The sequence below is a fragment of the Colius striatus genome, chromosome 10 (genome assembly GCF_028858725.1).
Source record: "Colius striatus isolate bColStr4 chromosome 10, bColStr4.1.hap1, whole genome shotgun sequence".
NCBI lineage: Eukaryota > Metazoa > Chordata > Aves > Coliiformes > Coliidae > Colius > Colius striatus.
Window position 1 is genome coordinate 26,313,144 of NC_084768.1, and position 27,873 is coordinate 26,341,016.

Genomic DNA, 27,873 nt, shown 5'->3' on the forward strand with positions numbered 1-27,873 from the left:
GCGCATGCGCAGTGCGTTGGCCGCCGTCGCGCGGAGGGCGCGGGGCCTGGCGGCGTGCGGGCGCCCGGTGTGCGCCGTTGCCCGCCCGTTGCCGTACGGTGCCGGTGCGGGAACCGGCACCGCCGCTGCCAGCGCCATGCCCGGCAGGAACAAGTCGGTGTCCAGCTACAGCTGCCCGGAGCTGGCGGTGGGGCAGCAGGCCGGGGAGAGCGGCCGCGACGCCAGGGGCTGCTCGCCGCACGGGGAGGAGGAGGGTCGCGAGGAGACCGGCTCCGGCGCCAACCTCGGCGACCCCGACATCGTCAAGTCGCCCAGCGACCCCAAGCAGTACCGGTAAGGGCCGCCGGCGCCGAGTCCTCCCCTCCGGAGCCCAGGGAGGGGTTCGGGGGGTGGGTCGAGGCCGAGCCGCTGCCGTTGAGGCGGGTTCCGGGTGGTCCCGGGGGTAAGGCTGGGTCTGGTCGTCCGTGCGAGCCCCGGCGGGCGGGAGGGAGGAGGCGGGTGCGGGAGCGTGCGGGGCTAGTGCCAGCCCGCCCTGTGTCTCGGGCACGCCAGCACGGCCGGAACCGTCAGTGCTTGGAGCCGGACTTCTAGGAGTGACCGGGCGAGGTGGGTGCCTCGTGAAAAATGGGGACAAGGAGGTTCATGCGCGTGTTTCTTCTCAAGATGAGCCATCTGGTTTTTGTGCACAGCAGTAGGCTTGGGGCGTGCGTGGGAAAAAAACAAACGGAGCTCGTTCAGAGGCTCTGCTGTGATGCTCCGTTTCAGAGGCAGGGTGATACTGAGTTATTCGTTTGCAACCCTCGTCCTGGCAGCTCGTTCTGGTAGCATTGAGATGAAGTTCGAGGTGGGCTGAAGTATTACAGAGCAAGTACCAACTTTAAAAAAGTGTGACACTCGTCCAGTTTTAGATGAGTTACTAGGTTTTAACACAAATATGTCAGCGAGTGGAGGACTTTTACGCTGGTATTTTGCTTGTGTCTTCATTTGTATGTTTCTGAGTAACAGCCCTGAAAGTGCAGAAAAAGATCAGCATCCCTGAGCATGTCCAGCGGTGTCTGTGGCCTCCTCACGCTGAGAGCCTGAGCTGAGGCCAGGATTGAGCAGTTTGCATCCTCTAAGGCAGTCATTCTTGAAGTGACACTACTATAATTTTTTTGCTAGGGAGAAGGTTATTCATCCTTTGGCAGAGATGCTTTTTTTATCTTTACTTTTCACGATGTCTACTCTGCACAGACAGTGGAGAATCTGCCTGAGCCTGGAACAGAGTTTTGGATTTGCAGTGATGTTGGCTGATGGTGAATTTCCCATCTGGCTCTAGGAAGAGGACTATGCCCATTGGCTTAGGAAGACATTTGTTCCCTCCCTTCTTGCCCTACTTCCTTGCTGCTTCTTCTGCATCTCTGCCCACCTCTCCTGCTGCCATTCCTACTTGTGGTACTTTGCAGGAGACTGTCTTCCTGCAGAGCTCATGGTTACAGACACTGTCAGCTTAGGAAATTTCTGCCTTTACTACTTGAAGCAGCACAGTGGTGAAGCTTAAGAAATCTGCTGAAATCTGTCACTCACTATCTGTTTTGAGGCTCAGGAACATGCACTGCATGTAGAGAATTGGAGAGTGTGTTTGTTAATAGAGTAAACCAATACCAAAATCTCCCAGAAATCCTACTGTCCATGCTTAGTCCTCCATGAAGGAGGACTTGTGTCATACTTGTATCTGCTACTTGTATACAAAACCTCCTGAGGAAGTGCAATGGCAAGTGACCTGGTGATGTGTCTACACTTTCTCCTCTGTGTCCACCTGGTGATATCAGCCTTAACTTGGTGGAAAATGTTACATTTTATCTTCTGAAATAACAATGATCATAAAAACCACAAGAGTTCTGACAGAGACTGTAAGAATGTATCTTGCAAAGCAGGTTTGTTGGAACGAAAGTCTTGAGGAACAGAAATTGATTTTGTTCATTAGAGCTATGAGTGGGTAGTTACTTTTACCCTAATGTATATTGTCTTTAAATTCATCCATGTATGGAACTTCATGAGCTTGTCTTGCTTGTTTTGGGTAATTTGGGAAGTGAAAACATTTCTGTAAGTGCTTAGCATGTGTTGGTATGTATTTTAGTGTTAACTGCTAAGGCATTATTATTGACATGAGAAAGAACTTAGTATGAGAACAAACTTGTTTAAACAGTGTTGTTCAGAAGTTGAACTGTGTTTTATATTTAAGCCTTATTTATGTCAACACCAGTATAGTTCTTCAGCAAAACAATTGGATTATGCTGACTCCTCTTTGTGTTACATGACTGCATTTTTTGTCCTTTATCTTGCATATAATTGATACTTATGTATTGATTACACTTGTCCTTTTCCATTGGACTGAAACATGGAAAAAGTAAAGAACACCAATGTCAGTTGGTGCCTCTGCTCAGTATAACCTAAACTGTTCTAGGTTGTCCTGAAGTGCAATCTGATAGCCTTCAACAGTGGCTTAGTTCAATGTTGCCTTACTACTGGGTGCTTCCTCACCCTCAGGTGTGACACTCACAAGCCTCAATATGAGTAATGTAAAATTAGTATCCTCTGCTTCTTTAGTTTAATGGAGATATGTGAAAGGATCAACAAGAATGACGGGATGCACCCAGATAAACAGCTTTGTGGCAAATTGCTCTGGAAGAATAGCACTATTCTGATTTCTACTTCCCCTGACTGCCTTTTGATCACTGGGAAGCCAGCATTCTTTATGGGCCATGAAAACCTGAAGACAATTGTTTGCACAGGTGAAGATGATGGTTGTGCTGTAGGAATGTTGATTTGTTGCTGCCTAGGACTCCTGCTCAGACCTTTTCAGGGACTGAAGCACTCCAATGTACAGTGTATCTTTTTCTTAAGACCCCCCTCATGCATTCAGAAGTGCCACAGCTGCATCATGCAACATATATGTATGATGCAAACAGCCTTTCAGGATGCATGAGTGATTAACTCTGTACCCAGACATTAGCCTGGATCTAGTACTACACTTCTGGTACTACTGTACCTCCTGCAGTTAGTCATAGCATCTCTGCAAGTTCTACACCATGTCTTGTAGTTGGAACAAGCACAAGTGCACTTCTTCTTTTGACTGGAATGAATTTGTACTGCTCAGCAGTCCTGAAGCGAGCAGAATGGCTATGTTCATGGTTAGGAAACCCACGGCAAGTGCTGCCAATTCTTCTTGGATGAGTGGTCACAATTCCTAAACTTCACACAGCCATTCAACTTGTTCTTCAGCTTTTGTTGTAGACTTGGTAGCCTAAGTGTTGCTTTATTTTTTTGTCTCAGAACTGCTTAGCTCTTGTCACAATACCCTCTTTGTCCATTTCCTGCAAATATGTTCCCATGAAGTTCAGCTGGGAGAGGAGTGCTCAGAGTAATTTGTTTCCAAGCTGTTCTGGGGTTTGCAGAGCCAGAGTAGGTGGCCTGCAACTAGCAAAAAGCAAAGCTTACACTGGTGTCGTGTTTTTAATTGGAATATTGATAACAACACATGCTTTTATGGCTGGGAAACAGTGAAATGGCTTCATGATAACCATGAATTAAATGTGAGAAACTTTGGAAACTGTGGAGTTGGAAAACACACACACTGTGTGTTTCATTTTTCTTTTGGGTACTTTGTAGCTTGAGCTGGAAACCTGTTTTGAAGTTTGTGCTGCTTAATTACAACAGTAGACACATTGTAAAGTTCTGATCAGATATAACCTTGGGGGTTGGACTAGCTCACCTTTAAAGGTCATTTCCAAACCAAATGATTCTATACTCTGTAGCTCGGATTTTCCTGGGAGTGTGGGATATGACCAGGGCTTTGTTTTATACTAGCTTTTTTTTTTACTGGCCCAGATACCACCTGTCTGTATCACATTAGTTTTTAGGTTGGATCAAGTGTTTTCCAGATCCAGCATCCCTTCCTTTCTGCAGCTGGCCGCTATGTATGAGTCAGTACAAGCTCCCAGGAGGGGTGCTCTGTCTCATTTGACAAACTGTGACTGTCTGTTCCCAATCTGACAGGAAACAAATACTGCTGAGGCATCTTGTAGTACAGAGCATTGGTGCTGGCAGTCCTCAGTCTGAACAGTTGTCAAATGGCACTGAGCAGAGGGCTTGTGGGTACATATACATATATGCATACACTTAGACAAAAAACTCTGTGATTATACACAGAGTATTCTGTATATATTGCTTCTTGAGAGTAAGCCAATCAACCCCTGGTGACTTATTTATTAAGCCTGCAGAAGAGCTCTCTCCTTCTAGCACATGCCTGCCACATTTGTGAGACCTCATTTAATAAAAAGCATTGATAAAATGAAATCAAATAAAATGGAGTCTCTGAGGCCTGTTTAGAGGTGAGGACTAACATCTTAATTCTGTCACATAATATATGTTTACAAGAGCCTGACAAGCATAACAAGCTATTGAAGTTTGGGTTTGCCTATTCTGAGTACATGAAGTTTTCTCTGAGTGAGTGTTTAGTAGCTTAAATATTTCACAAAGGGAGAAATAAAAGCCCAAATCTGTGTCCCTGACCTTATGGGGAGATGAGCTTCTGCTGCTACCTTGAATTGCTTCTTTGTTATTCTTAGAGATGTTGAAGAGTACTTGCACTTTCCTGCTATAAAACTGCTCACTTTCTTAGCTTAGGTATTTCATTAGGAAATCTAACCTGTAGAGCACAAAACTATTACAGGAAGTACAGAAGCTTTCAGAAAATTCATATTTGGGAAATGAGCATATTCATTGCAAATAATTGTTCTTTCAGGTATATCAAACTGCAGAATGGCTTACGGGCACTTTTGATTTCGGATTTGAATTACATGGATGGTGCTTCAGCTGCTTTATCAGAGGAGGAAGAAGAGGAGGAGGAGGAGGAGGAGGAAGATGACAATGAGGATGACGAATCTGAAGAGGAAACTGATGATGACTCTGGAGCTGAGATCGAAGACGGTAGAGAAGGTTTTGATGATGAGGACTGTGATGAGGGGGATGAGGGTGAGGATGATGAAGAAGATAACGAGGATTTCAATGATCCTGATGACAGTGAATTAGAAGAGCTAGCTGAGATTGAAGAGACGAGGAAGAGAGGTTGTACAGAAAAGCAGGTATGTACCTAAAACTGGTATATAGAGTGAGGTTTTTCCTGGAGGTCTGAAACCTTGTGATTAGGCATTCAGACTAGACTCTCTTTTTATTGTGCCTGTCCTGATTGATTTCTCTTGCGCTTCTGACATTTTCCTGAAGTGTTTTCCTGAAGCAGCTTTTGCTGAGAGTGTTGTATTTTCTTTAGTCTGCAGCAGCCCTCTGCATCGCTGTTGGCAGCTTCTCTGATCCTGAAGATCTGCCGGGATTAGCACACTTCCTGGAACATAGTACGTATCTGCTTCTATTTCATCTCCTGCTTCAGTGCAAAACTGATAGGACATGAGGAAATGGGTTCAAGTTGTTCCAGAGGAGGTTTAGGTTGGACATTAGGAAGAACTTTTTTGCCAAGAACAGGCATCCTATGGAGATGATGGTCACCGTCCCTAGAGATATTCAAAAGACGTTTAGATGAGGAGCTGAGGGGTAGGGTTTAGTTTAGTGATGGGCCTGACATTGTGAGGTTAGTGATTGGACTCGATCTTAAAGTTCTCTTCCAGCCATTATGATTTTAAAGAGTGCTCTATAGCTCTGAATTTCTGTAGTATTTTAGTATCATTTCCTGTTTCAAACCTCCCAGAATTCATTTTCCTTAGTTAAATAAATTTGTGATTTTAAGGGACTTCTAATGAGGGAGAAGGTATCTCAGGCTCTTGGACAAGCTGTGCATTGCCTGTATTGACATTCTTTGTATCCATTAAATGTGAAGGGGAGGCATGTTACCTATGGCTTTATAAACCAGACTGAAGCTACAGACCTCCATCTCTCTGGTACAGGATGATGTAATACATCAGTAATATAGGCACAGAAACCACATGAAGTTTCTGACCAGTTGGATCTCAAAATACTTGAAAAAGGCACTGGTATTACCAGTCTGTTTGGGCCTTCTGCTAAAGGCAGGTTACACAGCCTGTTGCTATTTAGTAGTTAACCTCTGCATGTGAGCTGTAGGGAATGCTGTGCTGAAGAGGGGTTGCTATAGCTGCAGTTAGGAATAAGAAATTAATGTCATCTGGGTAATTGTGCTGCTTTTTGTTGCAGTGGTTTTTATGGGCAGTTTGAAGTACCCAGATGAGAATGGGTTTGATGCTTTTCTGAAGAAACACGGGGGCAGCGACAATGCTTCCACTGACTGTGAGAGGACAGTCTTCCAGTTTGATGTGCAGAGGAAGTACTTCAAAGAAGCACTTGATAGGTAACTTCATAGAAAGGGGGATTAGGTGTTAACCAATGTTTGTATGTGCCTGGAGGAGTTTGGGTGTAGCTGTTCAGTTCATCATTTAGGGATGACTAAGGCTGTGGCTGAGCTTCCTTAGGTAGCCACACTACAGCAGTGGATATTGAATGTGAGGAAATATTATTTCCCTTTGGATATGTTGCTGTTTTTTTTGAAATAGTGCTGGTGTAGGCACTCTGTGATTACATAGGATCCATGTGCAAGTCTTAATGCACGTAGCTCTTTGGTTGTTCTGGCACCCTTGAAGTAGTAGCATTGGTGACAGTTATGTAAATGTAACGCAATGGGACAAGTGTTCAGAGGGGATGTGCTCCCAAAATCCCAGTAACTCATCCTTTGAAATATCTGTCCTTGGAGAGTGTTTTTCTTAATTATTTTTGTTTATTTGTTTCCAAGTCTAAGCTGTTTTGGTGGGTGGAGGGCAGCCTTGAAACTTATGGGACAATGTGTGCCTCAGAAGGATAAATTGAACCAATCCAGGTTATTCAGTGAAGCAGGTAGCTTTTGCCAGAAAGTATTGAACTTGCTCTTTTGTGCCTTAGAATGTGCTGGGAGAGCAGAGCTCTGCCTGTTGGCATGGTCTCCCTCAGTGAGAGGAAATCACCCCTTCATGAGAGCATGGCAGCTGACTATTCTTGGTGCTTCTCTCAGGAGGAGAATAGACTGCTTTGTGAAGTCACTCTGATCAAAATACATTCCTGTGATGACATCAAGAGCTGTTTGTACATTTTACTAAGTAGTGCCTGATTTTTACTTTACTGAGCTAAATTCACCTTTCCTTTGTGGATTAGTCCAGCTTTTTTAGATGTCTGAAAGTGTGAAAGAATGAAAAAATGTAATTGCAATCTACCACAACAGCTCCCTTAGTGGATGGGAAACACAGAAATTAGGAGTTCTTTGAAGCAGCTGGATGCTGCTGATGATTTCTGCTCATTCAAGTCCTTGTGGATTAAAGAAATCAAAAGACATCTCCTTTCAGTAGTCTTTAGCTTAATGGGTCCTGTCATTGTAGAATTCTGTCAGCAATGTGTCACTGTTAACCTTTTGTTTCTACCACTTCAGTGCAATATTAAAAACCCTCAACAAATAAAATAGAAGTACTAGATTTTCTGGCAGCCTTCTGCAGAGCCTCCATCCACTGCAGATCTGTCCCTTTCCATTCCCCTGCCTTCTACGAGTACAGGAGAAGTGCTGTTTCTGCATGACAACACTGACTTTTACAGTAGATAATAAAGGTTTTGATAGCCATTACCATTTTATAAAGTTTTTTTAAAGGACATAAATCAACAATTTCTCGTCTGGTATTAGGAAGAAACTTTCCCATATGGTCACGTTGTTCCTAATGAACAGCCAAGGATTTCCTCTGAAGGATCTGTTACTGCTCCCTGTTAGAGCCAGGAACCAGAGTAGATGGGTCACTTGTCTGATCTGGTGTAATCATTCTTGGGATGTAAGGGCAGATCATGCTGCACTCATTAGTGTCATACCCTACTGTATCCAACCAATCCATTCCCAGTCTGGTGACGAGGGAACCCTGCCCTTTGGTTTTTGATGTTATTCCAAAGCTGGCTTTTATCTTTCCTTTAGACAGTGTAGTCAAGAACTACATGATTTGTAGTAAGACAAGCAACTTTATAGACTAAAATAGCAGATATTAGGTTTCACTGCTGGGGTTTTCTTTCCCTAGCTTAATAGACACTGAAGAGAAGTATATGGATTTTTCTGTCTCTTAGGTGGGCACAATTCTTTATTCACCCGCTGATGATCAGGGATGCGATAGACCGAGAAGTGGAGGCTGTAGACAGCGGTAAGTAGGAGTGTCTTTGCCTGTGTGTTTAGTCCATCTTCTTAAAGAAACCAAACCTGTTTTCTGACACTGTTGATTGGTTTCCAGTTTGGACATATCCATCTGAGCACTTCAGTCAGGTTCACTTAACTTGCCAGAGAGATTAAACTGTTCAACTTTAGTTTCATGGATATCAATGGCTGTTAGAGGAGAAAGACTCAATGTAGTGCCATCACTGTGAGAGTTGAAAGTCTCATTTCTTGAATTAGAAATTACTTATTTCTAAGTGTTTTGCCAGTAACTTGTAGAGCAGTTGTATGAGTATGTGGATGTTCTTTGATCAACAACATGCCTATAGCTCCAGCATAGTCCTTTGCTCTCTCCAGTCCTACATGGAGTGAATACGGTGGGTTGAGGTGATTGTACTTGTCTCCTTACTCCTTAATAGCTAAATAGTCACTTCTCAGAAGGAAGATGAAGTGAGTGGAGCCTTCATTTGATTTTCTGATATGTAATTAATACCTCCAGACTGCCTGTAAAACTGTTCTAGAAAAAAAACCCTGTTATTTGGCAGATCTGCCAATTGCTTCAAATATTTATTCCAAATCATCTTCCTTCCTCTCTTCTAACAAGGAAAAAAGAGCAATTTGATCTCTGAATTTAGATAAGTGTTGACATAAACAAGGACTCATCTTTGAGTTAAGGTGTGGTTCTTCAACAGCTTAAGCCAGTTTACACCTTCACTTACACTGCTTTCATTGTGCAGATGCACTCCTTCCCTTGTATTGATGCTGTGATAATGTGCTGCCCACTAAATTATGTCAGCTGGATGAACTGGCTGCAGAATAACCCAGCCAAAAGAATTAGCTTACACCTCTGCTGTGCATGTTTCTTATTACCAGCAAAACCAGGAACAGGAAAATGCAGTTTGAGAGGGTCAATTGTTGATGTTGGCAGAATGACATAGATTAGTCTAAACTGATTATAAAACTGCATTTGTGGAAACTGTCTTGCTCAGCTTTCAATTTCTTATTTCATTATTAGACTATAAGTTGTTCTTTTTGATATATGGGAGAAACAGGTTTATAATTGTTCTTTGGCTCTTTCTGCAGGGCTTAACCCTGTAGAATATTGATGACCCTGGTTTCCCATTACATTTAACAGATTGAGAACATTTAGACAAGACCAGTTGGGGCCTTACATCCTTCTCCTAGTTATCTCTTTCTCTGCTTTTCAGCAATGACTTATATTTTTCCTCTTCTCTTTGAGTTCTGTCCATTACTGCTAGCAGTTCTCATTTCTTATCTTACTTCCCTACTTCATCATACCTGAAAATGATTCTAGGCTGCATCTGTATGATGGGTCTCCTTTCCAGTTTAATTGTTAGTTTTGCTTTGTTTTATTTTATGTGAACATGACCTTGAATTTGATGCATGCCACTGAAAATTCTTTACATTAACAGAGTATCAACTAGCAAGACCCTCTGATACAAACAGAAAGGAGATGCTATTTGGGAGTCTTGCCAGGCCTGGACATCCTATGAAGAAATTTTTTTGGGGTAAGTTCTGAATTTATGTTATAAAGCAATGATAAACTTCTAACCACTTAAAAATGCACTAACATGAGCGAACTTGTCCCAGCAAACCCTAGCCTTACTCAGAGGCATTAGAGCTATTATTCACTTTGCAGGAATACATCACATACTTTCCATTCTGGTACTGCTATTTGCTGATGTTAAAGCTAGGTTGCCCTATGCATATCATCATGAAACTGTCTGTTAATATAAAGGTGGTGCTCTCTGAGTCATCTGTGTCTTGCTTCAGCTTGTTTTTCAATATTAAAATGTCCTGGAAAGATGAATTATTTCTGGATTTGTGTCTAAGGAGGCTTTTCCAAGGAAATTGTTCACTTGCAGAGGTAGAGTTTCTCAGCCACGTGAGTGGAGCAGAAGGGAAGTTTGTCCTTCCCTCCTGGACAGTACAGAGTTCTCCCTCACCTTTGTGCTGCATTTAATTGCAGTATGATGCTTTGAAATGCAGAGAATTTTTATGGAGTTCTCTAGTGACATCTGCCAAACAGCATTATTTTCCCCTCTTTTTTCTCTCCCCTGTACTGCAAGTTCCACCTGAAAGGGAGTAGCTGGTAACACAGTGAAGTGTGCAGTACATGCTATCAGTGACCTAACAACTTGGAAGGACTCTGGCCTTCCTTGTCATAGACATATCAGCTGTCCTTACAACAGTGTCCTTAGGAATTGGAAGATAAGAAATTTCAGTTAACCTTCCTAGAAGTCCCAACTTTCTATTGAGTGTTTTTATTGTGTTTACCTTCACTAGTCAGTGCCAGGGGAGAAAAAGAAATTCTTGGTGTATCAGTTCTTGATGTAACCAGTGTCTGGAGAACTAATCCCCTTTTAATGTTTGCAGGTAATGCAGATACACTCAAACATGAGCCTAAAAGGAATAACATTGACACCTACACCAGGCTGAGGGACTTCTGGCAGCGCCATTACTCTGCTCACTACATGACTTTAGTTGTCCAATCAAAAGGTAACCTCAATTGTTCCTTAATCACAGGCTCATTGCTGTTGCTGGTGTAGTGCTTTTGGCACCAGTTCAGCTGTAGCCCAAGCCGGTTTAGTGGATAGTCCAGTCCTGCAAGAGGTATTTTTAAGTAGATTTTTAGCTTGGTTTGCAAATGAAACAAGACTTGAGCAATTGTGCTGTGGTCCTGTCATCCTGCCACTCTCAGAAGCTTTTGAATAGGTTCCAGATTAACACAAGGTAAAATCTCAAAGCTGCATTTAAAGAAAAATCTTGTGTGAAAGTAGAGTCAGAACACTTAGATGACTTAATGCTGCTGGTTTCTCTGCCATCAACAGTGAACCTACACAGAAAATGATTGGGGAGATTGAGACTGGATTTCCCAGTTATCTTGTTCTCTTTGGGATGGTTTTTTAAAAGAGGCCTTAAGATACATTTCTCTAGGAAGGAAGGTTGGATTTTTTTTCCCCTGTTGACTGAAAAATTCTGTGCAAATGGAATTGAGTTTCATTTCAGCAAAAAACTTAAGACCTGGGAGTTGTTTCTGCTGAGAATTAAAGAAGGCAATTTCATACAAGTTAAGCATGTAGTGAAGAGCTGTGCTGAAAAGAAATAGTTGTGTGCATTCAACTTAGATTTCTGCTTAGGAGTTTTGTTGAATGCTAAAGCTGACTGCAATACCCATCTGTCAAATGGAGCTGATAATAATAGAGGTGGTAATTCTTTTCTTCTCCTGTGTTCTTCTGTCCAGACTGTAAAATTCTTAGGGCATTGAAAACCTTTTTGAACAATCATTTACCCCATGATGGATTGTAGTATTGTTTCTTTTGGTGATTGGGAAGAAAAGCATGGGGACTGGTAGCCAGCCAGGTCTACTTTGTACTTCTGTCTCTGTTAAAACAAAAGAAACTGTGAGCCCTGCCCTGCGTTTTTGTTGTTCAACATAATGCAGACTGTTCACTTAAGCAATCTTCAGTCAGTCTTTTTAGAAAAGAATGAAATTTCTGATTCTTGATACAGTTTATTTAGGAAAGAGAATGAGGAGAGGAATTCTTAGCACTGTAAGACTGTGTTTAGTTGTGTAAACCGCTCCATATGTTCTGGGCATAGAGGGATGGCATCAGTCTAGCCAGTACTGGTGATTCTGTAGATCCCTAAGTTGGTGATTCCTTTTCACAGTCACACCAGATACTTAGGAACCTTAAATCTCTGTAGTATCAGCCTGAGATTTCAGCAGTATATTAAAAACCAGAGCTATGACAAGAAGTGCAGTTCACCGACTGTTAAGAGTTATCTCAGAAAAACAGCTTTGAAGCTTATCATTGAGATCTTTGTCATTTTGAAATCTGACTTTGCAGCCTCTTTGAAGTAATTGAACTGGTGAGATAAGATTAAAAAAATTGTCTTGAGATCTTCAGGAAATTGCATCCCTGGCTTCCTTTTTTTTCTTGTTATAGAAACTCTGGATACACTGGAAAAGTGGGTGACAGAAATCTTCTCCGAGATCCCAAATAAGTAAGTTTTTTTGGTGCAAAAGGCATTACAAATTCTACATTAATCTGGTGGTAAGGTGATGGTTTAAAAAAATAATAAATTCCTTACTGGAGAACTTAAGAAAATGATGATTTGTTAATTAACATCCTTATCAAGGGGAAAAAAGGCAACTTTGGAAATTAAAGACTGGCACTGCTTCAGGAAGCTTTGTGCTTAACAATTGTTTAGCCTGCAAGCTGTGGTGCCAACTTGCAGCAGTGTTTGCTTAATGTATGCTGGTACCTTGGTTTTGTGAGAAGTCATTCAAACCTGGATTATCTTTTTATGTAGCTGACCTTTGCTTTGTGACAAAAATAATGAGCAGCAAAATACATTAACACTGTGTCTTGAATTTCAGTGTCGTCACCCTCTAACAAGTGGCAACTTGTTAGAACTTTGTACTTTTGTTTTTACTACTTCAGTGTGCTGCCTAAAAAGGGGATTCTGCAAAGGCTTTACTCACTTGAAAAGCATTCTGTTTCCCCTTTCATTTTCTCCTTTTGCAAGGTGTTTATTTCTGTGGTGAATAGAAATGCTCTTGTGAAAATCAAACGCTATTCAGAGACATGTTTGTCTCTCCCAACACTTGTCCTTCTTGTTCCTCCTTCCTCACAAGAAAATCCATCAGGATCCTGTGAATCCAGGCCCATCTCAAGAAGGTTTTTACTGTGCTTGGCTTTCCTTTTCCCCTATCATGAAAGCAGGCTTTTTATTCATACCACCTGGGACAGAAGGAGAGGGAGGTGTTGATGGGGTATTTAAATCTTGGGTAATCACTCTTGTTGTGTGGACAGAGTGCCAGGTTGCCTTCCACTTTGGGCTGGGTGTATCCTGGGCTGCACCCTTTGTTGGGGGCCATTTTTTGGTTGTCTGGTGTATTGCCTCAGTCACCTCAGAGCTATTGGCACTTACTGTATCCTTGTGATTATCTCAGTGTAGCATTGAATTCTTGCCAGTAACATCACACTTTCATTTTGCTTTTAAGTGGTTTACCCAAACCCAGCTTTAGCCATCTGACTCAGCCTTTTGACACACCAGAGTTTCACAGGCTTTACAGAGGTAAGTAAAACAGATTTGTTTCTATGTTTTGAATATCTAGCTTTGCATTTTCTCTGTGTGATCCAGATTCTTTGTAAAGTAATTCTGCACAGTTCTGAATAACTTTTGACTACTCTTTCTGCATTATGTAAAATGTCTCATTTATTTCTAATCATGTATCTTTATAGTCAATCAATTTATTTGTGTTTAGTTGTTCCAATCAGGAAAGTTCATTCACTGAGTATCACTTGGGCGCTTCCCCCACAGGAAGAGCATTACAGGTACAGTAGTGCTGCTTTTTACTTCTGATACATTTATGTTGTGGAATATTTATTGACTACACAACAGGCCAAAACATCTCATTTATTTATGTTGCAAAGTGCTTTGGTTCAGCTAAGGAAACATTTTAAAACTGATACAGATATGGTTCATTTTATAAACTGAGTGGAACTGGTAGACAGCTGATCTAAGCTGATCATTCCTCACTGCCTAAAATCAGTCCTTATGTTCTGAACTCCTACACTTTTAGCTTATTATCCTAACGCTGCCTGAAAATGCAAAACATGCCATGAAGAAACAGACAGTGTGTATTTTAATGATTTGTGTAGTGATTTCTTTCTGTGAAATGTATTACCTCCTGACATTTAATTGCCTTCACATTTTGTTTTAGGGTGAAGCCTCTTCATTATATTTCCTGGCTGGTGGGACACGAAGGCAAAGGCAGCGTTCTTTCTTTCCTTAGGAAAAAGTATGTGTGCTCTAAGTATAGTTATTAAATGCTTTGCTATCATTCAAAAAAAAGGGCAAACTATTTTGTCTATATGTCATTTCTCTATGTGTAAAAGCAGGACAAGTGTGCCTTTTTCTGCCAGCATTTTGTAGTAATATACTTTAAATTGATGATAGACCCCAGTAAGAATGAAGTGGGTTTTGGTCTGTGATCTATGAATCAGTAGCATTGTGACTGCTGTTGAAGAGATGTGCAAAAGATTACATCAGTTTTTCACAGTTTTTCTTAAATTCTTCGTCCTGAGGTTCACATTTTTATGTTGGAAAAGCTTTGTATGAACTGTAAATGGATTGAAAGCCGTGGCACTAAAGCTATGATTGCAGCTAAGCTCAAGTAAAGCTGAAATGAGTAATTAATAAGTACCTTTAATTCTTCTATAGATTTTGGGCCCTTGCATTGTATGGAGGAAATGATGAGACAGGATTTGAACAGAACTCCACTTACTCCATCTTTAGCATTTCTGTGACTTTGACTGATGAAGGTTACAAGCACTTCTATGAGGTATGGTTTACTGCAACTTGATTTTCTTACTGTTTTACCAGTGTCTGGAGAAAGTAACCTGTTCCTTTCTGTCTGCAGGTGGCACACGTTGTGTTTCAGTATGTGAAGATGCTGCAGAAGAGAGGGCCAGATAAAAGGCAAGTGGTTGCCACTACAACACATACTCACAAGACTCTCCTCCTCCATTAGCCTTTTAGTTGTAGTGTTTGAACTGTCTGTGGGGTTGCTGGAACATAAATGATGAGTCATTAGGAAAGCTTGGCTGCAAGGGAAACAGATCAGTTAATGTGTAAAAATTAATTTCTTTAATGTTCTTGTTTCTTGGTGCTTTTAGTTTGATTTATTGTGATCTGATTTCCAGTTTAAGTCAGCTGAACTAGTGTAGATGTCATTTTGCATCTGTTGGTATAAACTTGTTGAGCCAAATCTAGGGAGGTCGGGACTGGCCTTCTGGTGTTAGCCTGTACATGCAGTTGGCATCAGATTTGGGGTCTTTGTAATTAAGCCTCTTCCTCTTTGGAAAATAGCAGAAATGCCCTTTTGGATGGAAGGAGAAGTGCATGTATTACTGGCTTCTAGGTCTTGGGCCTGAATGAATCACTGAGCTCACCCGTGATGCCTTTCCTAGAAGACTACTTGTTTTTTCAGAATCTCTATAAGTGTTGTGGAATAGTGGAAACAGAACAGAGGAAATTCACTTTTATTCTCTTTTACCTCCTTTACAGAATATGGGAAGAAATCCAGAAGATTGAAGCTAATGAGTTTCAGTACCAGGAACAGGTATTCATCCACTGTTTGTGTTGATATAGATAAACCATACAGAAGATTTCATTTTGATTTTGAAACATATTTTCAAAGTTGTGTTCAAACAGATTATGCACTTCATGAGGCTGTATTTGACTGAAAGAATTTGTATTCTAGGCAGAGAAATATTGTGACTTCTATAACAGAATTCAGTGTGACTCGTTTTGTTTTCTATGGTAGCTGGACTCTTTCTCAGTGTCAATCATTAGGCCCTTGTGTGTGAAGTTCTGTGCCCATTTATAGTGCTTTGCAAAATTCTTTGGAGCTTTTCAGTAGTTTTGCCTAGTATCACTTTTCTTCAGCTGTTTTGGCACTGCTGATTTCTGGGAATACAAAGTCTGTTGCATGAAAGGTGTGACCTGGCCTCTCAAAGTGAGGCTATAACCACCCCTGTGTCTGCTGTTACATCACGCACTTAAATGTGGGTTTGTGTCAAGTTTTCCTTGGGTGACTGAATAGTAGTTAGTAAAAATCTTGTTTTTATTAAAGATAAAGAAGAAGGTAACACACAGCTCAGATCATTTGAGAAGCCTCACTTTGTTGACTTTCTTACTCTCACTACATTTAGCCATGATTTGTTTCCTATTGGGTAACTTGATTGTTTTGAATGGCACTGAAATTTCCTTTTGAGAGAACAGATCCACATACTACACATATGGCTCAAAAGCATCCCTGGTATTTGTTGCTTTCTGTGAGGTACACAGATGCAGGAAGGGAAAAAAAGTGTAGAAAACACTGAATAAGGGGATTTTTTGTTTCAGATGCTCAAAGTATTTTTGGACACTCTTAAGTCCCACCAGGCTTAATTGTGAGCATCTGGATGTTAGATGTGTCATTTTTAGCAAATCCTTGCATGTGTAGCTTTGCCTTCAGAATAGCACGTGGAGGTTATTGAGTGGCTGGCCTTTGAGTAGCAGAAGTGATACTTGCAAGTGACACAGGCAGCAAGGACTGTTAGCAGCAACCCCAAGTGATAGATAACAGACTGGTGGCTTTCTTTGGTACAAAGAACAAGTTTACATTGCACTTGATTTACGAGAGCACTGTTTTTTAAATGCCATGTGCTCTGGGTTTTAGTGGAACACAGCTTTTATGAATTTGTTAGCAAAGTCCAACTATTACAAGATGACAACAGTCTTTTGGTTAATGGAAGAAGCTGGTACATGACCATCTGAAAGAATAATGGTCACAGAGGCACGGTTTTGGGATAAAGAGTTATGTGCTCCAAGAGAGACTTAATGTTTCTTCAGATGTCCAGTGTCTTAAGAAATCCTTGATCATGTATTCCAGTACCTTTTGTAAAACATAGATGTGTCAAACTTGACTCTTTACAAGTGAACCGTGATCTGTATCTGGACCAAGCATTTGTATGGTGTGATGCTGGCTTGTTCAGAAAAACCAAATGGCACACAGCAAGCAGCTCTCCACTAGGCAGACTTACACAGTTAAAAGGCAATCTCTACTTTTGTGTCCAAGTAGGAGAATATTGTCCTCCTCTCACTGCACTTCATGGCAGAATGCCTAGGAAAGGAGCAGGATCATGCATGCTGCTCATGCAGCAGCAGCAGTTCCTCAGCTTGTTCTTTCCAGCTTCCACGTGACTTTAAATCTTGAATTGCACGACTCTGCTGATGTTCCCTGGAGGCAAGAAGTGCATTCTACTGGGTCTTTAGCCCAGTAGGTTTGATGGCTGCAAACACGTGCTGAAGGCCAGTTCTTCTCTACAGATGATCTGATATTTTGTGGTTCCCAGAGGAATCCTGAGCATTAGATATGGTTATGAAATATATTTAGTTTAATAACCAAAACTAAATGCCATAAGCAGCAGAACATGCAAGTCATGCTGAACATACCTGACCAGTCAAGCTTTTCTCAGAGCAGAGGATTGATGATTGAGTTTTCTGATGATGTGAAAAATAGCTTTGCCTGTTTGCCTACAGACAGATCCAGTGGACTATGTGGAAAGCCTTTGTGAGAACATGCAGTTATTCAAGAAGGAGGATTTTCTGACGGGAGACGAGCTGTTGTTTGAATACAAGCCTGAGGTAAACCCTCTCTGAACTCTGTTTATATGTTTTGCTGCAGGGAAGGTACAGGCATACTGTGTAATGTAGGCCCATATATGGGCATTTAATTTGACATAATACAGACACAGGTTTCCTATTATAACTTAATCACTCTTTTTAAACTCAGAAAGCAAATCTCCTTTTTGGTAAGCTTGTTCTGTCTTATTCTTCATATGTTCAGACAAAGAAATCTTTGCTGGGTCAGGCAGAGCCAGAATTGCATTTGAGCTCAAATATTGTCTTGAACTTGCAGATCATTGCTGATGCCCTTAACCAGCTCAGTCCCCAGAGAGCCAACCTCGTTTTGCTGTCTGCTGCCAATGAAGGCCAGTGTCATCTGAAGGAGAAGTGGTTTGGAACACAGTACAGCGTGGAAGGTAAAGCAGCGGCAGGAGCTTAGAGCATGGCTGGTTCAGGCATTAGAGATGTGAAAAGGGTGACAACACAAAACAAAACCACACAGAAGCAGGGAAATGAATCCTCAGTGCTTTACTTAGTCAGATACTCCATCCTACTCAATATAGTTGTTCTTTGGTTGGCATCAGTTAGTTCCCACTCCAGAGCTTACAGTTGTTTGAGGGGGTAGCAATCCCAGGAGCCCTCCACTTGGCTGCCATTCAACTCCTGACCAGGGAAAAGAACACTAATGAAGGGCAGGACATGCTGGTAGCTGAATTACTAATGCAGGCAGGCTTGATTTACTTTCATAGAACTGCTTCAGTCGTGCTCCAGGGAAGTGTGTAGGAAGGAGTTTAGAAAGAGTCGTGATGAATCAGGTGACATTGTGAAACTCCTGTTGTACTGCAAGTCTTCACACGAGATGAAGTGACTGGGCTGGGAAATAGAATAACATGACCTTCCAGTTGAACTAAGTGCATTTTGTGGTTTTTAATAGATATTGACAAGTATTGGAGTGATTTGTGGGCCAGTGACTTTGAGTTAAATCCAGATTTGCACCTTCCAGAAGAGAACAAATACATAGGTAAGGCACCCGAGCAGGAGTGACGTCTTCCACCAGTAATTTAATTGAGAATTTTCTATGGTTTAGAAACCATTTTAATTTCTATCTAAACATGATGGGTTTGCACACTTAAAATGAGAGGTCTGTTCACCTGCATTTTATTAATTGCACTTTTCCTTACAAGCTTGAGAACTGAGTTTCTCTAAAGTGTAAGCTTACAGATCATGTATCCATAACAGAGCTCACACAATCAGTGAGAGCTAACACAGCCCTGGACACCCTAGAAGAGCAACTTTATTTGCTTAGTCCTGCTGGGTTGGAAAGTATGTGAATACCATCTGGCTTTGTTGCCAGAACCAAATGAAAATCAACCCATTAGCTGTATCCTGGATGGAATGGAACCATCACCATTTATCCACTGCTTCTCAGCCACAATTCTGGTGTGGAACTGAAAACCAAATGTTCTTTGGGTCCAGGAAAGCATTATAACTATATAATGTTATCTGTGTTGACTTAATATATTCATATAAAATAGAATACTATTTTGTTCACAGTACTGTGTTATTAATATTGAATTACAGTATACTTTAGCACATTGGGAGGGGAATAATGCATTTTGATGTGGATTTTGCAGAGTGCCATGCATGTAGCTTGGGTGTGTCTGTGGAAGCCACTGACTTGGGGTTTTGATTTGTTTTTTCTTTTTGCTAGCTACTGACTTTGCTTTGAAAGTTGCTGAATGCCCTGAGACAGAGTATCCAGTCAAGGCCCTAAGCACACTACAAGGCTGTCTCTGGTACAAGAAGGACAATAAATTCAAAATCCCAAAAGGTAAATGTTTTAGAGCTTTCTGAAGAGTACTGAGTCCCTTGTTTTACCAGCTGGAATTTGTTTGAAGGTAAATAACATGTGATAGTGTTTGCCATATAAACTCAGTGCTTACTGTCAGCTCTTTGGTGGTTCTTTTGATATGTTTATAAGCCACAATAAAAGAGCAGCAGGTGAACTACCTTGCAACAAAGAAACCCTGCTAATACTAGCTCAGGTTAAAAAGTGGAATCACTGGAATATACTGACTTGTGAAGGTCTGATTATGGACAGAATTGGACAGATGAGTGTGATACTGATACACGTGCTGGCAGAAATATATTCTCATAGCTGAATGATCATTTTCATTAGACTGGAATTGTGACCAAAGAACAACCTGATGGAAGTACATTTGACTTCAGAAAGCTGTCACTTTTTATAGAGTTGCTCATTGAAGTTTCTTCTTCCCCACCAGGTTATGTCCGATTCCATCTGATCTCTCCGTTGATACAGCAGTCTGCAGAGAAGTGAGCCCTCCATTATTTATGCTCAGCTTGCAGAGTAACTAATGACCATACCTAGAGATGAATTTCAAACTGGAATAGAACCAGGCTTCCCTGTCTCATGTTCTTACACTTCCCTTTTGGTCTGATCTGCAGTGTGGTGAGGCTGGTTCTGCAGCAGGTCGGTAGGGCAGCAAACAGACATGTGGGAGTTCCATGGTGTGCTATTCGAGTTTTCCAAAACTGGCAGCATTTAGAAACCACCCATTTGTTAGACAGACTCAAGGTGACAGCTCTGTACATGCTGCACTTCTGCTGCTCTTAGCCTAGCCTTGCCATGTGTAACACGTTTCAGGAGCCTGCTGAGACCTGCAGGACTGATGTTTTGGGAAAGCCTTTATAAATCTGTTTGCATCGGGGCTTTGTTAGTTTGAACTTTGAGTGGGAATCCAGACAATAACAAGGATCTGAAAGCACAAGCTGCAGTTTCCACCTTGCAGAGCCTTATTTGCTCTAGCTGACTGTTTTATCTTGATAGATAAATAATCATCTCATTACTCAAGTCTTCAGCATAACTGAGTCCATCCATGCCCTGTTCCTGTACACTGAGTGTAACAGTCTCATTTCCTGTGGTTAGTCCATGTTTTGAGCATTGGCATGTTACAATATACCAACTGAAGAAATATTGAATCCTGTGAAGCTGGAATCTTACTCATTTCAAAGAACAACTGAGTGTCAAAAGAGAGTTGTGTGCTTTCTGGACAGACTTGCATTCTGTGTTTCTGGGTTTGATGAAGATTTCTTAATGTCATTTTACTCAAGTATTTGTTTGTGTTTGGAGCTGCTTGTGCATACCATCCAACTCACTGGGCTTGATTTTTATCTTTCTTATATTCTGTCCTTTTTCTCCCCTCTTTCTAACCTTCTGCCTTTTTCCCCATCCAGCCTAGTCTTGTTTGATACGTTTGTAAACATCCTTTCCCACAATCTCGGGGAACCAGCTTACGAAGCAGACGTTGCTCAGCTGGAATACAAGCTGGTAGCTGGAGAGCACGGCTTAATCATCCGAGTCAGAGGCTTCAATCACAAACTACCTGTAAGTACTGCTGACCTTCTAAATATTTCTATGCATGCTGCTTTTCAGTGTCAGTGCTTTTTTCCTCCTGGCAGCTGGAACCTGGCTGATTGGAGCTCTGAATATTGAGAGGGGGTCTTTTAAATTGGTTAATGTGTGTCTCTGTTCAGAAACAGAGTAATGCAGCAGATGCTTTTTTTGTGCTTGCACATAGAAAAAGATTCATTTTATTTGCTTACACAAGTTCAAATTCCTGACTTTAGGCTGACTTAAGAGAAATGTTCCTTTTAGTGGAGATACAGTTAGCAATTAGACTTGAACAGCATTTCATTTAAAAAGGCTACGAGTGTCTCACATCCACACGTGTTAGAGCCTCTCCCCCTGTTGGCACACTGGCTGCACAAGTGGGCCTGAAAATAGGTTTTATTTACACTTGGACTTGAGATGGATCCAGCTTCTGACCATACTCAGTTTGGGTACAGTTTTTCTTTGTTGGGTTGCTAAGAGTTTGCTTTCTGAGGATCAGGGGATCCTGTGCCCATTCTTTAAACACTGGCCATGCAGGACATGGCAAACAGCAATCAGAGAGGAGAGAACCTCCAAGCTTCCTGGGCTATTGCAAGAGCTTGAGTGGAGCTGTAACAAGGACGTTGATCATCTGTTGGTAGTGTGAGGTTTAACAGAAAAAGACGCAAATGGCATGGTCTGAATGTTCCTTTTCTAATCATGAACGTTGCTGTGTTGTGATGTCCTTGTGCTGGCCAGCTGTAAAAGGGTGAAGTGGAATACCTAACTCAGAGGTGCTGGTGTTTCTACTGAAACAAATCCAGCCTTGTATGTGGAAACTCCTGTTGATTTGGGATATTGAGCTTATTTCATTCGCTTCCTAAAACTGCTGTCCCTGTGAAACTCCCTGTGATTTGGTACAGAATTGTTTAGTGAGCAGCATCTAACTGAACTGAGGAGTGTGGTTTAAATTGGTTCTTTTAAAAACCAACCAAAAAACCCAACTTAAAACTTGTTTTCTTTTCAGCTTCTGTTTCAGCTCATCATTGATTACTTGGCTGACTTCAGCTTTACTCCAGCAGTTTTTGAAATGATAACAGAGCAGCTGAAGAAAACATACTTCAACTTCCTCATCAAACCTGAGACTCTGGCCAAGTAAGTTCTGGGAGAGAGCAAAAAGAGGCTGCACAGCTGCACAAGAGCTCAGGAAGCTCATGAAGCTCTGCCAGTCAGAGTATCAGACATGTAGGTCAGATGGGACATGCAGGTGGCTGCTGGTCTGAAGCAACCTGTAGCCAACAGCAGGTGCTGCGGGAGGGCAGGATCAGCCCCCAGCAGTGCTCCTGGGGACCATCTGCCTGTCCCAAGTCAGCAGTGGGGTCTCTTACACTGAGCAGCCCTTGACCTGGGGTTCTGTGTTCCTCCTCGCATCGCAGGGACGTGCGTCTCCTGATCCTGGAGCACGGGAGGTGGTCCATGACTGACAAATACCAGGCGCTGATGAAGGGCATTTCCATCGAGTCTCTCTCCTCCTTTGTTAAGGCTTTCAAGTCACAGCTCTTTGCAGAGGGTCTCGTGCAAGGCAACTTCACATGCAGCGTGAGTACAGCTTCAGCAGCTAACACATGCTCAGACTTGTTCTTAAAATGGACTTTAGCAGAGATGCCACAGCTCCACACTGGGCTGCCAACTGATTGCCTCTCCTGTGGCAGCAATCTCACTGGCACAGGGCAGCTTCACCTCTGACAGCCCAGGAGTGCTCCTTGGGATAAGCCACTGGGACAGAAGTTTCCAGGAATTTGGATTTAAACTACAGAGTGGGAAGGACATGGTAGAAATTTGCCTGTAAACTGTTTCCCTTGTAGCCCCTGGTTTTTGATATTGCTTGGTTTATTGATATATTGGATATCAAGAACCTTCCACAGTGGTGCCCCAGCTGGAGGCTTCCCTCAGAGTTTATTTGTCCTGGAAATTTGATTACATGCGTGGCTTGATCACTCAAGTTCTGTCACCTTCAGTCTTGTCAGACAGCTGCAGTGTTCATCAAGGTCTTGGGACTACTTCAGACACAGTCCTGTCAGGCTTTCTAAAACAGGGTTGCCATGGGGCTTGGCTCCATGTGTCCAGTGTCATTGACTGCCTATGTGTGGCATGGGAGAGAAACCTGCAATTACAGTTTGTGCCAAGAAGTTTGTCTTAGCTGGTAGTGTTTGTCCTTAAGCTGTTTAATGCCTCCTGAAGAAAACGTGCCAGTGTCCTTTGGGAGGTCAGATCCTCGTGTCAGCTGTTGCCTCCTGAGCTGTGGAATAGAGGGAGGTCTGAGAAATGCAGTCATGATTTACTAAGAATCTTCATTGGAAATACTTTTCTTGCTGCAGCCTCTGTGTGAGCTAAGTTCCTTTCAGAGGGTGGCACTCTGCAAGTCCCACATTGCTTTTATCGTTTCTCTTACTTCCTCGCATTTCTTTGAGCGAAGCCCAAGGGTCCCCTTCCCAGAGCTCCAACTTGCAGCCCCTCTCATGGGCATGATCTCCACCCTTTGCTGTTCTGATGGCAAACTCTTTCTCTGGCTTCTGCATTCTCCTTCTGGAGAAGTTACAGTGCAAGATGCTGCCTGGAGACTCAGTTGTGCTTTGCAGTGTGGCACAGATGTGTCCAGAGGGGCCTGGGATAAGGTGGGGAGCCCGGGCCATGTGGCAGAGCAGCACGTGGGGGTCTCTTCCTGGAGCACTGCACTGGGGGTGTAGCTGTGAATTGAGGTGATAATTAATCCTCTTCTAAATAAAACTGATGTTTGTGCTCTCTCCTAGGAAGCTAAGGACTTCCTCAAATACGTTGTTCAGTGAGTATCTCCTGGTTCTTGCACTTCCCATTGTGTGGAAACCGTACTCAGGTTAAGAGTGTTTTCTGGAGGAAGGGCTGAGGGCGGGAGCGAGGCAGGATTCCCTCCTCCCCTCCTGGGCACAAGGCTGCTGGTGCTGGTGGGAGGTGGCTGGCAGGTTAAGCAGGACATTGTTGTGCTTTGGGGAAGGGGAAGATAATGTCAGACAGGTGGGTAAGTGCCCGGGTGTTACCTGGGTTTGGGTTAAGCCGTGAGCGGGTATTTGACATGTCGCTGTCTGTGCTCCCTTCAGAAAGCTCCAGTTTGCTCCTCTGGCCCATCCCTGCCCTGTTCAGTTCCGGGTGGTGGATTTGCCAAACGTACATCTGCTTTGTAAGGTGAAAACTCTCAACAAAGGTGATGCCAACTCTGAAGTGACAGTCTATTACCAGGTAATACCCTATTCTGCCCTAGTCCCTCTGGTCACTGCTGTCGCTACAGTTGTACTCACTCACATCAGTCCTGAGAGCAGTCTCTGGACAGGAATGTTACAGAGGGCTGTGAAACCCCATGTGAGCACCCACTCTGGGCCCAAAAGGCTTAAACCCAGGTGGGCTCACATAGAGTGCGGGGTTCCCTGAAAGCAACATCTTCCCCTCCTGGCCTATGCCATTTCCTACATGCCATTTCCTAGTGTCCTCTCCCTGATCTCCTGGTCTGGGCTGAGGCCCTGCCCTCTCTTTTGAAGTCCATATGGAGGCCTCTGCAGAAAACAAGAACTTGCCACCTGCCCCTGCTGTGAATTGTGATTTAGTGCTGCAGTCCAGGCCAAAGTGTGTGCCACAGTTGTCACCTGAGTCTGAACTGTGGCATTTAACTCCATTAAATCCCCTCAAGTTCTCCATTTTCTTTCTAGTCAGGTGCCAGGAACCTAAGGGAATATACCCTCATGGAGCTGCTTGTGGTAAGTTAGTGTTTGTGTCTACTCACTCATCAAAGTGTCTTCCCTGAGAGCAGTGCTTGGAGGTCACATAAGGCCAGGGGGCTAAATATTACAAAGGGGACAGCAGATGTTTATTGCTCACTCTGATAAAACTTGTGTTTGGGACAGGATCCCCCAAACAACTGCTGCTGTGAGGGACAGTGTGGAGGACTGGGCTCTTAGCTACCAACCCAGAAGGCCAAGCCCCTCAGGGCTGTGGCTATGGGGGAAGGCAGCACTGCTGCTGTGGCCTCACCTTTCTGAATGGACCACAGCCTGGGGAGACCCTTTGCTGTAACCATTTGTCCTCTTCCCATTCCAGATGCACATGGAAGAGCCCTGCTTTGACTTCCTGAGAACCAAGCAGACCCTGGGGTGAGTGTGGTGTGGAGGATTACTCCTCCAGTATTGTGATGGAAACAACAGAAAGATGAAAACAGAGCGTAGCCGTCAACACAAACTGCAGCCAACCTGGTTTTGAGTCCTGTAAGAACTGCAGCCATTCCCAGTGTGTTAACTTGGAGTTACTCAGCATCAAGTTGTTCTTTCCACTTCCTCCATGAGCTCCCCCTTCCCCAGGGGCCCGTGGTGCAGAGCTGCCTCCCTCAGAGGCTCCTCCTGCTGCAGGAAGTGGAAGAAGCTTTTCACAGCTCTGGGTCTGAATTAAGTTTGCAGGAACACAAATACTGTGCCAGGTTTAAAGGGATTTCCCAAAAATGAGAAGGCCCTGCAGTGCAGTGATGCAGAAACCAAAGGAACGAGGCTGATTGAGAAATTGTCTTTGATTTTTTTTCTTCAAGTACCCCAGCAGTGGGAACTTGTAGCATGGAAATGAAAATGTAGCTGTGCCTGTGGAATGACTTTATTGCTGCCTCCCTCTTTTCTTTTAAGCTACCACGTGTACCCTACCTGCAGGAATACCTCTGGCATTCTTGGCTTCTCGGTCACAGTGGCCACTCAGGCAACCAAGTACAAGTAAGTGCTGGTGGGTGGCGCTGGGCTGGGCTGTGGGGGCTGGGCAGTTGGGCTTTGCTGGGGCAGGGCAGCTGCTTCAGGCCTTGGAGGGGTTGTTGAAAAAGTACTTCTGCCTTCAGGTTGTGACTCTGCATAGGGCCTGGAAAACAACCTCTAAATAAAGCAACAGCCTTAAGCTTCTTAAAACTGCAGCAGTTCTGACTGACTTAACTGGGCAAAGTAATCCAAAGACTTAAATACCCCCCTGCCTTTTTGAAGATACTGTGCCAGGAGCACTCAGTCTGTCACCAAGCAACTCCCACGTGGCTGTTGTGGCTCCCATCCAGCAGCCACAACAGTGTGAGGGTTGTGTTGGTGCTGGGGCTGACTACAGGTGTGTGCCCTGCCAAAGCTGCAGGCTTAGGTGAAAACGAATACTGTGTGCCTCTGAATGTTTACATGTGGGTGCCACCTCCATTAGTGAGGCCTGGAGGAAAGGTTTGTACTGTTTCAGAGCCCTCCCATTCCATCACAGCAGCTGACTTTTCTTTTTGCCTCAGTCCCCTCACCCAGAGCTCGTGCTGTGCCAGAGCTCAGGCCTGCACTGGGGGAGAGTCCCCATCCAGCACGGGCTGCTGAGGCATCCACCACAGCCTCAGGCCCTGGGAGCTTGGCAGCAGCAGCTCCTCATGTTGCTGGGTGCTCCCACCTCTCTGGGTTAGAGTCTCAGCTCAGACTCTAAGTGCTGCTTTTATTCCCTGATACCAGGGAAAACCGGTGTTCAGAGATGTGTGAGTTGTTTGGGGAGAAGGGAAACAAGACTGTCCCAAGTGTTCCCTCACCCTTTGAGGGCTGTTTTGCTACTTCACCTCTCAATATTGTGGATTTTCTTTTCCATTTCCTGCCTGATTGAAGTATTTAACTTCCTTTCAGTTCTGAATTGGTTGACGAGAAAATAGAGGAGTTTCTGTGTTGCTTTGAAGAGAAAATCGAGCATTTAACAGAAGATGCTTTCAACACCCAGGTAAAACTTGACCTGTTAAATGAAACCTAAGTGGGAGGAGGTCAGAGGTTTTCTGGACAAAGGACTCACTGTTAACTTCTGCCTCTTACTCCATTGTGCAGTCATTCTCTCAATATTTGCTCTCTGGCCCTTGACAGTGAAGTCTGAAAGCAAGGAACTGCCTTCTTAATGCAGTTTGGCTTTTCTTTCACTTTCCAAGTACACATGAGGGTAAACTACAGTAGTTTTAAACCCTCTGAAACTAATGGTTTTGTCTTTTTCAAATATAGGTGACAGCTTTGATAAAACTTAAAGAATGTGAAGACTCCCATCTTGGAGAAGAAGTGGACAGGAACTGGAGCGAAGTGCTGACGCAGCAGTATCTGTTTGACAGGCTCGCCCGGGAGGTTGGTGCTGGTGGGGGATGATGCCAAAGGGAACACTCACAAGTTACTCTTTAAATGGATGCTCTAAGAGATACTGATTCTAAGGTTATATGCTATTTTTAACAGGTTCTTTTATCTAATGGGATATAGTTTGTAGAGAAAGTTATTTGATGTTGAAAGTGACCTGAACCCCCACTGTGGTACTTAAACATCATTCCTTTTGGTTTCAGATTGAAGCTCTGAAGACTGTTACAAAATCAGACCTGGTCAGCTGGTTCCAGGCTCACAGAAGAAGCAACAAGAAGAAGGTGCTCAGCGTGCATGTGAGTGTCCATCAGTTCCCAGTGCTGAACTGCCAACCTCAGAGTGCCCAGGACGGGGGCAGAGAAAGGCCCCTCTACTCTTAGCTTTTCATAGGATGGTTATCCACATTACTGGCCGTATTTTATACACCTAGAATTGTCTGTCATTTGAACTGCATCTCACTATCTGTAGTTCAGTTTCAGGGCAGATGCTGATCCAAATCAGAGGAGCTCAGAGCCAATCTTCTTTCTTGGTACGCTTTTGCAGGTGGTGGGATACGGAAAACACGAAGGGGACACGGAGGTTACAGCGGCCTCAGAAGTACAGAATTCTTCATCTGCTGAAATACCTCATCTTATTTTCTTGCCCCCATCTTCTTTGATGTTGACAGCAACTTCCATCAAGGACATCAAAGCTTACACATCAACTCTGAATGTTCTCCCTTACCATAAAATATTAAAATAAAGGCGCGGTGTGGCCTGGAGCTGCTGTGTAACAGAGGTGCTTTCTGCAACACCAACACTGCAACCCTGATGCTACCACAGCAGGGCTGGAGTGTCAGCTGCCATGAAGGTGCCTGCTCAGATCCCAAGGAAGCTTTCCTCAAGTTC

At 43.2% G+C, this 27,873-nt stretch overlaps 1 protein-coding gene across 1 annotated transcript; it reads left to right on the forward strand.

Annotated features, from left to right (window-relative positions):
* Positions 1-26: 26 nt before the first annotated feature.
* NRDC (nardilysin convertase) lies at positions 27-27,746 on the forward strand. The gene is made up of 31 exons (XM_062003261.1): positions 27-333; positions 4,787-5,126; positions 5,312-5,393; positions 6,205-6,358; positions 8,134-8,207; positions 9,649-9,744; positions 10,613-10,735; positions 12,187-12,244; positions 13,248-13,321; positions 13,512-13,581; positions 13,971-14,048; positions 14,471-14,591; positions 14,670-14,728; positions 15,317-15,371; positions 17,336-17,440; positions 17,715-17,838; positions 18,357-18,443; positions 19,134-19,253; positions 19,705-19,756; positions 20,678-20,828; positions 21,841-21,968; positions 22,250-22,412; positions 23,624-23,655; positions 23,948-24,086; positions 24,551-24,598; positions 24,939-24,991; positions 25,508-25,591; positions 26,504-26,594; positions 26,864-26,980; positions 27,190-27,282; positions 27,530-27,746. The coding sequence occupies exons 1-31, from the start codon at positions 137-139 to the stop codon at positions 27,725-27,727; spliced, it is 3,366 nt and encodes a 1,121-aa protein (XP_061859245.1). The 5' UTR covers positions 27-136; the 3' UTR covers positions 27,728-27,746.
* The last annotated feature ends 127 nt before the right edge of the window (positions 27,747-27,873 follow it).